This window comes from Antedon bifida, chromosome 11, assembly GCF_963402885.1.
Source record: "Antedon bifida chromosome 11, ecAntBifi1.1, whole genome shotgun sequence".
Lineage (NCBI taxonomy): Eukaryota > Metazoa > Echinodermata > Crinoidea > Comatulida > Antedonidae > Antedon > Antedon bifida.
In genome coordinates this window covers 6136093-6147998 of record NC_136236.1, presented here as the reverse complement: position 1 = coordinate 6147998, position 11906 = coordinate 6136093, and the positions used below count along the sequence as shown (strand labels likewise).

Sequence of the window (11906 nt, the reverse complement as noted above, 5' to 3'; positions counted from 1 at the left end):
AGTTAGGTCATATTTGTGTAATTATTAATCGAAGTTAAAAAGTAAGTAAGAATAAATAAAGATGTTACAAATCACAAAAGGCTTTAATCTTCATCTTACAGTCAATCAAATTAAAATCACAGCAAATCGGCATTCTGTTTATTTCATGTCGTCTAAACGAAGCAATTATTGGGAGAAACCGGTAAAAAGCCACCATTTCTCTCAACTCGAAAATAAAATTATTCCACAAACAATTCCACTCACAGTCCTTCACAACCCTTCCTATCCCACCACCCCAATCGAAAAAACAACGTATACGATGTCTTATTTGTTGAGAATTCAAAATTCTATTCCTCCTTAAACAAAATATTTAAACGATGTATTATTATTAACTTGGTATAAGAGTAATAATACATTAGGTACATTTGAGGATTTATTCAATCCTTTAAAGAATCAGCGATCATGATTTTTTAACATCGAATTTTACATTGTTAACAAGTACACGTATTTGGTATCAAATGTAATGTGAGCAACGTGAAATAATATTTCATGACGTTTTATTTTCTGTTTAAATAATTATGTTATTTACAGGAAATACTCAACTGAAATCAGGAACTATTGAGTTTGATTGGCTACTTGAACACACCTAATTCTAAGAAAATGCAATATAATACATCTTTTTCCAAATATGGACTTCTTGTCCCAACCAAGTATCATTTAAAAAAACAAAAACACAGTCTAAGCCTCAAACACAACTTTACGTTGAAGTATGGACATTTCCGGTTCGCAGTAAAGTTCAGCGACTTTTTATTGGTGAGTAAAACAAGTAGGGATCATGTAAAAATTATTTTCATGCAGTTACTGCAGTAACTACATTTTTACTGCACTTATGTATGGTTTTACTTCTTTTCAAAGTAGAATGTTATGACGCAGTCACTACAATACATATTGTACTGCATGCGCAGACCTACCTATAAATATTGATAAAGATTAAACAAATAGTTACTGCAGTAGAATAATTTGATAAGATATTTCATATTTTCATAAATTAAAGTATAATAATATTATATATTTATATATAATTATATTTGATTTGTTTTTCATTGTATAATATTACGATAGAAAAACAACAAACACATTGACGTGTGATTCGCACTAAAACCTAAGCCGTGTCTACACTATCACAACTAGTTTGACAAAAGAAATGATTTGCCCAAATATGGTAGTAATATACCCAAATATAGTAGTGATATGACATCATCATGTCCATATATATGCGCATCACAGTTGTTTTACATATAGTTTGATACATAGCTTAAGACTTATCTATACTGTTGTTATAATGTTTTTCATGTAATTGCCTTTTCTCCTTTTTATTTGAACAAATACTAAAGATTGTGCGAATCGAGGGCCTTCAATGTTTAGCAATGCCACAAATATTACCTCTTAATTTGTTTTAATTACACAAAATCATGTTGTGTATAATATGTTTACTTTAATAGCAGGTGAACGAAAATATATATATAGATATAAAAATATTTAATCAATAATGAGTCACTTGACAATACTAGGGATTAGGCCTATGTGTGTCTGTTTATTGTAAAGCCGGCCTCACCGACCGATATCAGTATTATTTTCAAAATATTGTTCATATATTCAAACGATTTTTTTTTACTATCCAGGAAAAGGAAGTTGGTATACAGCTGTATTGTTTCTGGTAAGTACTAGCGTTGATCTACAGTATATTATTTCCTTTAAAATGCAATTATTATAAATACATCCATATACATAGACCTAGATATTAATAGGCCTATTATAAAATAAATTAATGTATGGTGTAATATGATGATCTTCTCTAAAGATACTGCAGTAATCCGAATAAGATTTACTTTCTGTTACTAATTATTTTTGGAAGAGAAAAGGCAAAACCATAAAAATGACCAAACAGTATTAACCAGCTTGTTTTAATAATAAAGTTAGGAAAACCAATATTTTTAAAACAATAGACACTGTCATCAAGTTGCTAAAGTTGAAGATACGAAAGAACATACCTCTTCTCTTCCAACCTTCTACAAAGTATATCGTGTGTAATAACCGATGAATTTTAAACTGAACATAAAGGTGATTCATTCATCCATTTAGTTTTTATTTCAGATAGTATATCCATATACAAATCATATAAAAACAAACAAAAACAAAAAGAGAAAACATTTCACCAGGAAATTCACAATATAATCAACTTCCACAAAACCAACCTACAATATTCTAAACTATTATTTTTTTGTTCATTATTCATAATAATCATGATGTAATAATTTAAACAGATGGAAAAGTTTTCTCTGGAAAAAAACGCCTGAACTGAACTATACGTTAATCAAACAAGTACATTTAATAATTCTTTCAATTATGCAGTTTATATTGTAACACAACTCTACAGAAGCAAGATCTCCAAAAAGCATGATTGCGTTAAGGTATACCGGAATAATCGCTGTGGTTACTTTTACATTGCCCCGGATTGTATGGCCATTCGACCAGGAGGAATATGAGCAATGCTGTAAGTAGGTCTAATGTGTGCAAATGGAAAAATTATTTGGATTATGATTTATTTCACATAGTCGTCCTTTAACAATGACTAACACAAGGAACGCAGACCATTAAAATTCATAACAATTATAATACAGTTGTTTACAGCATTAGATATAGGCATACCTGACAAACTAAATCAACTCTAATCTTTAGACCTGATGGGAAATATGCCTTGGGTAGGCCTAGTTCAGTACTACATATGAATAGTGAATCGATGTTTTTATTTTGTAGGTCGTATATTTGATAAAGACTTTCCTACCAATGAGAGTTCAACACGTACTGGCTACTTATCGGCTTCACCAGCTTTCGACAACCATACGGGTCCAAGAATAGGAAATATATGGGAAGCTGTTTGCTCACACACAACAAACGAATATGGTAAGATGCATATTATTCTTTTGTATTTATTTTATTCATTTTGCAACAACACATACAAATGCCAATGGTGCAACACCCTGTGGATTGCCATGATTGTTAAGCACTATCAAACAAACATATTAAGTAACGCAATAATAATAGATATAAAAGGTTTAAATTACGTTAAAGATGTATTGTCCCCCTGAAAAAATAATTCTTGAACAGTTTTTTTGTCGAATATGCAATTTTAATGTCACATAATAGTTATCCACTCTGACCAAAAATTGGATCGGAAAAAAGAATGTATTTACCAAAAAAAAATAGTCAATTTGGCTGCCAGCCAATGTTAGTTTTTGGTTGAATTTAACCATTTATTTTGTCATTTTATAAGTGAAAATGTTGATTTTTTTCCGTTTTTTTTTCTACGAAAGTGATTAACTTTAAAAAAAACTACAAAATACTCTATTCAAAGTCTGATTTTATTATTCTTCATTTTTCAAGTTTTTGGGGAACAATACGTACATCTTTAACAAAACTGAACAATAGATTAGAGCATGTATGAAAAAGGATTATTTACAATTAAAGCTACCTAATAATAAGATTATAACGGAGAGTTATCGTAAATGTGTTGAAACTAAACAATAACTATTTAAAAGAATTGGTTCTGACACATTTGTTATTATATTTGATACTGTTTCAGTATATCTAGGATTAAGATCAACAAAATTATGGATATTAAAATCGTTTCGGCGATAAAAGAATTTCATAATAAGAAAAACCAATAACTTTTATATAATATAACAAATCATGAAATACCGTATCTCCATCTTCCAACTCATAAAATGTCATTATTTTTATGGTAATATAGGCCTACTCAAACCTACGACAATTTCAGTTAGGTCTACTAATTACTAATTTTCAACATTATCAGTATTGTTTTTATATCTAAAGAACCGTGGTGGTATGTTGACCTGCCTGACGAATATGTGATCGAATATATTGTTTTATACAACCGTGAAAGCCACTGTAAGTAGTTTTATGTACATGTATTGTGTTAGGTTATGCACATTTATCATTATTAATGTATGCCCTAATAATTAATTAAGCTTCTTTGCTTGTTTCTTGCCAGAAGTTACGCCTATATTATATAAATGATATCTTTAGTATTGTAAATACTGTCCTCATATCCTCCAAATGCAATTATCTAATATTAAAATGCGTATTACGCCTAACTATCATTAGTGTATGTGTTATCATAATTATCATGGACATAATATAAAATTGTCAAACAATGCTAATATTTAGTATAATAATAATAATAACATCTACAACCAGATCAATATTTTCGTAATAAAATAACATATATTGTTGTATAATAAATATACTTTATAGCTGATCGCTTGGAAGGTGCGCAAGTACGAGTTGGAACAAGTACAGACAATTTAAAGAGCAACGTTGCATGTGGAAACCCTGTATCATCCCAGGATGCATCGGAATCTGCTGGTGTAATAGTATTAAAATGTGAAAATGGAACAGAAGGCAATATTGTATCAGTTCAATTGGAAAACAGGACAAACTTTCTGGTTTTATGTGAAGTTAAAATATATGCATCATTGATGATAGGATATATCACCGTAACAAATCGTGAGTGGGTTATTATTTCATATTTATTATTTACATATTTAATAGGACATAGGCTATTTTGACTTTGGTGAAAACGAACAAAAGAACAAAATACATGGATACTATTTTAGCTCAATTTAATGTAGCATAGTAATGCTACATTCAGTATGTATAGAAATATGAGGCTCCGTTTCCTACGTAGTCTTTCAAAAGTCGGAATAACATACTAGTAATCAATATCAAGAAGACGTTTTCAACATTTGGTGTTATACATGGAACAGACATAACAAATGTCTAAACGCATAGTATAACCTTTTTGCACACTCTTCCTTCCAAATTAGAGCCGTGGACCACTGTACCTGTCACTGACGTAACCAGTCGCAGTCACCTATGTATTGGAGAGGAATTGAAAGTTAATGGCACTTGGTACAGTTTTCCAGATGTTCCACTTGGTGTAACTGCATATTCAATACAATACTGCCCTCTATATTCGAACAAAGGTAATTATACAAACATGATATAGACCTACATTTTAAAAGCATGTTATAATATGTTTTTGATAATAACCATTGCATATAATGCATATAAAAAAAGCTTACCCAATCCTATATGACTAGATTCCTCCATAATTTCCTATCTGTCATTGTGGTAACTCTCTCTGCATACCGGTATCCGTCTTTAGTACATCAATGTAATTGAGAGCTGGTTCTCCTTGTTTTGCAAGCCCCTATTTTGGCTGCCACAAAAGAACATAACAATTTCTTGTTCAGACAGTGGTATTCTTATTGTTTCCGTTATTGTTTGTATGGCCAAAGAGCCTTATAGTACTTTGTTACTGATTTGTTGTTGCCATTTTATGCCCATAGCAACACGAAGTAGTAATGGTAGTGAGTGACTTCCATCAATTGCTTTTCATGTTTCGTTTTGATCCATATACAAATACAGATTCAACAGTACTGGAAACATACTGTACATAGACCATGAACTTGAAATAGAGTCGGATATGATGGCAGATCTTGTAAACGTTCGTACGTTCTATAAAAGTAGAGTTAATTAACTTTACAAATTTATAATAATTGTTATTCGTAATCAGGTAAAAATGCTTCCCTTGCTACGCGACACTGTGATGGAGATTTCGTATCAGGAGCTGTGTGGCGGCCTATTGTAAATGAAGACTGTGGTATTGGAACAACTTCACAACAAATAGAAAGACTATATGAGGTACACTTATATTTGTATTTCTGAAGCTAAAAGACACCAATGGATTGTAATTTAATAGTTTTAGTAAGCTGTATAACTTTAAAGCCCCCTTGCCTACGTTTTTTAGATCTAATTTAAGATCACAAACTATATTTAATGTAAAAATAATACTATATGGTCCTATTGCGCCAACTTTTTTCGTCTTTAAACGGTTAAAAATGTGAAAAATAAGTCGATTCTAATAATTATAGCGGCCCGCTATAAATCCCAAAATGCATTGCGCGCGGATTGATATTTTTGTTTTTCACCTGTAATTCGCCCACTTTTCGATCGATCGTGAGGCCAAAACAAATGGAAGACTCCTAACTTTTCAGCGAAAATACCGGGATTTTCCCCAATTTGTATCAACGGAGTCTGGCAAAAATAGAAAGACAATTAATGCAGCAACTATACAACGTCAGGCTGGGTATATAGCTAGCGTACGATGTTCGTACGTTACCGATGTTTACCAGCTAGGCCTACAAAACTAAGCCTAGCTAGGCTAGGCCTAAGACCGTCCACGAGAGGTCGATCGCCGCGAGCTACTTAGGTAGTGCATTGTTTCTCACTTTTTATCATAATTTACCATAAAACGTACATTTAAGACCAGGAATGACATGGTTTAATGTTTTTAAAGTGATATATATGTATTCCAAAAAACGTCCAAATTGCAGGGAAGGGGTCTTTAAGTTTCACATTCATTGTTTGATTTGTGCTACTGTAATTCCGAAACCGACAGCCATAAAAATCAACCCCAGATAAGTTAAGGATTACACATTTTTAAATTTTAACTTTACTGATTAGTGATGGAAAAATGGTTGACAAATTACATAATCCCAGTGATGAGAAAGCTGTTTTTCTGTATTCTCCTCTAAAGAAGATGATGTAAACTGTAGGCCTAAGAGTCGGCGCGACTAGGTTAATTCCCCGGTTAATTCACATTGCTAAGAAAACTGTATCTAAAGCCCGACATTATTTATCTATTATTCGTCTGGTACGCAGATTGACAGATTGACAATCAAATTAAATAGGTTTAGGCATGTTGAGTACTCCTCACATGAGATCTGATACCAGAAAGAATATCAAACTCAACGCAAAACACTGTCTTTAGTTATTTCTTAAGACATTAACTTAACTTATTTTGTAGATTGAGGTTACAGAAGCTAATAGTGAAAAAGTTTCCGATGATCTTGCTAAAGTCACCAGTAATACGGAAGATCTAGACGAAGAGACGATTGAGTTAGTCGCAGTTGTTTTAGAAGCTATTGTTGATCTTGAGATTCCTGATGAAAAGGTAATTCAATTTTCTATTATACGAATACGATACATTGAAATGATAGCCTCCTGGGTGATTACATCTAGTGTTTACTACTATTTGTGTCTCATCGCAAAGGTGAGTTTCTGTTAATATTGTACCACGAAATAAATCAAATTATAAGCTTTAATTTGGTATTTTAATTAATTTGAACAATTGTATTTAGATCATTTGAAACTTAAGACTGAAGAGCATGTGTACCTTAAAGATGTATTGTCTCCCAAACAAATATGAAAAATGAAGATTAATAGAATCACGTTTTATAATCAATCACTTTTGTAAAAAAATTCTAAAAAGACATGACTATTTTTTTGCTTTAAATTTCAGTTTTTACATGTAAATAATTTATTTTTCGATCCAATGTAGGGTCAAAGTGAATAACTATTATGTGACATTAAAATGGCATATTTAAAAAAAAATGTTCAGGGTACAATATATAATTTAAGTAAGAAATTAATTGTATATTACAATTAGATTGGATCTGAATTTTCACAATTATTGAAAATATTTACAGATAACATTGAGTGTAGTTGAAGTTGTTGATAACATTATCGATACTGACATACATGACTTATCAATGAGAGGAACAGCATTGTCATTTGTGACGTCATTAGAAAGACAACTTGCAACAGTGGCAGCAGCAGGCATGAACTTCACCAGTGTACAACCACATGTTGGCGTGATGACTTTAGCAGTAAGCCCAGAATCTCTTGTAGACGGATTAGCATACGTTGCTTTCTCTGACGGCGACTCGCTCAAGAAGGCCTTCGAACCACACGATGTAAAGACGTATAACCAGAAGGAATTTCCCTTTGAAATGGTAGGAGCGTCGATCGCGCTTCCACCTGAGATTATCTTACTTGGCCAAAACCAAACAGTAGAAGATGAGATCAGAGTATATTTTACAGTGTACCAGAGTAGTTCGTTGTTTATTTCAAACAGTTTAGGTAACGCGTCTGGAGAAGGATTTACGCGCCAAGTTGGCAGTCAGATTATTTCTGCTACAATAGAGGCAGTCGAGATCGATGGCCTAGTAACACCTATAAAAGCTTCTTTTCTACCACGCGTTGTAAGTAAAAAAAAATTGTACTTGTGATGCCATATTGTATTTTACAATGACAACTTTCTTTTCTCTCAGAGATGTGGAAGAAAATTATAACATTTATACAATATGTCGCCGAATATAAAAACACGATGAAATCGAGATTTTTAGTTTCGTTTTTTACTCTTTCTACAGAAAGCTGGTTATAAAACAGAGTGTGTATTCTGGGATTTCTCACTTGATAATGGAGTAGGCGATTGGTCAAGCGAAGGATGTGAGCAAAATGGAACAGCAGATGGTCGTGTTGTATGCTTATGTGACCATCTGACCAACTTTGCTATTCTTGTTGTAAGTTATCAATTTTATCTCTTACAATATTACAAATTATGTATGCTTATTATCCAAAATACCTGAGATTAGTAAGTTTCAAAACGATTTGTATGAGAAAATAAATACAATCCACTCTCTTTTCCCTGACCTTGCTATTTTTGAAAACACTGATTATTATTTGAAATATAGTAGACGTATAGACAAAGTAGAAGAAATGAAAAAAAGTTGAAGACTAAATCTAGTTTTAAAACAATTTTTAGCAGAGTTAGACAAAAAATGTACCTAGTACTATAAAAAAAATCTGTAAACATTTTATTAATAATTACTATTATTATTATATTCAAATTTACAAAAAATAACGTTTAATTTTAAAAGGACTATTACAGACATAAACATGATCAATTCCAAGATGTCTTAACTCTTATCAGTTTAATCGGATGCGTAGTGTCTATTGGGTGTTTGGCAGTTACCGTAGCAACACATTTGTATTTTAAGTAAGTAGCAGTAATTGGAAAAACTGTCCCTGTGAGATGGAATTTTTTTGTTGTATTGATGGTATAATAGATCCATATTTTAGATTAAAAAAATATACCATGAATTTACTTTATTTGTTGAAAATATGTGTTACTTCCATAATAAATTGTGGAATAATTATACATGGCATTTCTATTTGTTTACATTATAGTTTTTGCTCACTGGATTATTTTATTTAAATAAAATTGATGGTTTTCAGAGAACATTTTAATTATGTAATTAAAATTGTTGTTGTTTGGGTGTAGCAAACCTCGAGAATATCGTAGTACTGTATAATTGCTTTATTACTTTACTGTCCTTACTAAAGTATTATGTTTTTATTGTAGACAATTTCGAAGTAAGCGTCCTCAAAAGATCCTCATCAACCTGTCACTATCTCTGCTACTTCTCTACCTCGTGTTTGCAATTGGCATTGAGCAGACAGGTACTAGAAATGGATGCATCGCTGTAGCAGCGCTGATTCATTACTTTGGACTGGCCTCTATTTTCTGGATGTCAATCGAAGCTGTAAACATGTACCTTATGTTCGTTAAAGTCTTCTACGATGAAATTAGATATTTTATGCTTAAAGTGTGTATAACAGGCTACGGTAAATATTGTTAACAAATCATTCTAGTTTAAAAAAAAAACCAATGATTTACGATTTCACTTCTTGGCTGTGTTGCCTTAACATTTCGCTCGATCTTATTGATGTATTGTCCCCCAAAACATAAACATTGAAGATAAAAAAAGACTTTGAATGAGCCACTTTGCAGGTTTAACAAAGTTAATCACTTCTGTAGAAAAAAGACCTAAAAAGTAATGTTTTTATTATAAAACCCCATTGACTTTTTGCTGTAAATTACATTTTTTTCAGGTAAATATATATGTATTTTTTCAATCCAATTTGTTTATTATTACTATTATGAGACATTAAAATTGCACATACAACAAAAACATAAAGTACCCCATATTTATGATTATTTACCAATAATTCTGACTAAATTAATAAACATCAAGTTATTCGACTCAATCATTCGACTGTGTTTGTTTTTTAAGGCGTTCCTCTGGTAATAGTTGTACTTTGTCTGGGTGTTGATATTGATCACTATGCAACAGAAAATTAGTAAGTACAAATATCAAAATTATATTAATGAAACATCGACGACAAACCGCGTGAACTCCTCTATCAAAGAGTATGACGTAGAGGCTAACCTAAAAAGCTATCCTGTACATTATTTATCAATTCCTTTTTCCAGCTGTTTCATTAAGCTAACATGTACATTATTTATCAATTCTTTTTTCTAGCTGTTTCATTCCTTCGGGAAATGTTCGCAACTATGGCTTCATTCTGATCATCGGCATACTACTTCTGTTTAATGTCGTAGTGTTCGTTTTAGTTATGCGTGCATTGACCTGCGGAAGAAAAAAGGTTGCCAACAAAGTTGATCAAATGAAGAAAGATATAGTCATCAAGCGTCTTCAGAACGCTATCGCGGTGTCTGTACTTCTAGGCCTAACCTGGGTTTTTGGATTCTTCGCAATCGACCCAGAGTCGACCTCTCGCGACGTGTTTCAGTTGTTGTTCTGTGTCTTTAACTCTCTGCAAGGCCTGTTCATTTTTCTGTTGTTCTGTGTTCGCCAGAAGGATATTCGTGACGCATGGAAGACATGTTGCAAAAATAGTAACAGAGCTAAGAGAGTTAAATACGCTACTGATACTAGTAACAGCAAGGGTAAAGTCAAGGACCAAAGTATTCCGTTGACAGGAGATTCTACTCATGGTAAAAATACTGCTAGTAGAAACAACGAGAATGTTTAAAACGTTAAAAGAAAATGTTGAATGATTAGTGTAGGCCTGTATAGTTTTCTGGATACTAAAACTTAGATTTTGAAATCGAATATTTCAATTTTCATTCTTAAATAGAAAAAAAAAACCCAGATCATAAACAAAATCATTCCGTTATCAATCAGAGACATTGATGCACTACTGACCAATATTACATATAGGCCTACTTCTTATATGTTATAGGCCTATAATGTGATTGCATGTACTGTAAACCTACATTCAAAGAAATAAGAATCATTATCTGGGTTTTTTTAATTGAAGAAATAATCTATACAATTCTTGGAGTAAAACATAGGTTTATCTGCGATCGTTGTCTTCTAGATCTGAGTTTTCTAGACATTACAGATAGAACTGGTGCGTTTTATATAGATTTCCTTAACTGCTGGGCCGTTCATGATAGGCAGGCTATTAGTGTGAAGTTTGAAATTCCCACCTCGATCTAGGATCGTTGAACGACCGGTTTAGTTCTATGTCTGGCGTAGGTTTACGTCTTTCACTGTAGATACGCTTTACAGCAATGATTGATGTAGCATACTCTAAGAATGTCCTTCTCAAGTGGTTACTTTAGCTAACTACGTATACCAGACTTTCTCTAATATTTTATTGGTAAGACATTATTGCATATAACAGTATTAATTGAATATCATTGTTTTTTAAATAATTGTTTACATTGTATATCTTTTAACTCATTTTTTTTTGCGATCAGCCTTCTTTTTGTGCGTTGCTTTCTGCTTGTAACCAGCTTTTTCTTATTATTTTTTTTGGGGCTTATTTACCACAAGTTTTGCTTTTTTTTATTGTTCTTTGTCCTCTTGTGTTTTTACATTTTTAAAATTATTACTTTGTTCGTTTATCCATGCCTATAGGACCATTGTTATATAGATGTAAATAGCATTAACTAACGTTGACGTCGTACTATTTTTTTTAATTCTAAATTATATTTTATAATTATATTTCATTGTGACGTCATACTAAATTATTCATGTTCTATTACATTGTTGAACATCGTTGTTATGTCATTCATGTATATTCATTGTAATCTATTGTGATGTCATACTATATTTTTTATTCTG

At 31.8% G+C, this 11906-nt stretch overlaps 1 protein-coding gene across 1 annotated transcript; it reads left to right on the top strand.

Annotated features, from left to right (window-relative positions):
• Positions 1-744: 744 nt before the first annotated feature.
• On the top strand, positions 745-10959 carry LOC144856233 (adhesion G-protein coupled receptor G6-like). The gene is made up of 15 exons (XM_078714183.1): positions 745-792; positions 1662-1696; positions 2392-2533; positions 2797-2943; positions 3874-3948; positions 4315-4461; positions 4887-5045; positions 5639-5766; positions 6932-7078; positions 7614-8168; positions 8337-8489; positions 8847-8965; positions 9332-9594; positions 10044-10110; positions 10293-10959. The coding sequence occupies exons 3-15, from the start codon at positions 2437-2439 to the stop codon at positions 10804-10806; spliced, it is 2571 nt and encodes an 856-aa protein (XP_078570309.1). The 5' UTR covers positions 745-792; positions 1662-1696; positions 2392-2436; the 3' UTR covers positions 10807-10959.
• The last annotated feature ends 947 nt before the right edge of the window (positions 10960-11906 follow it).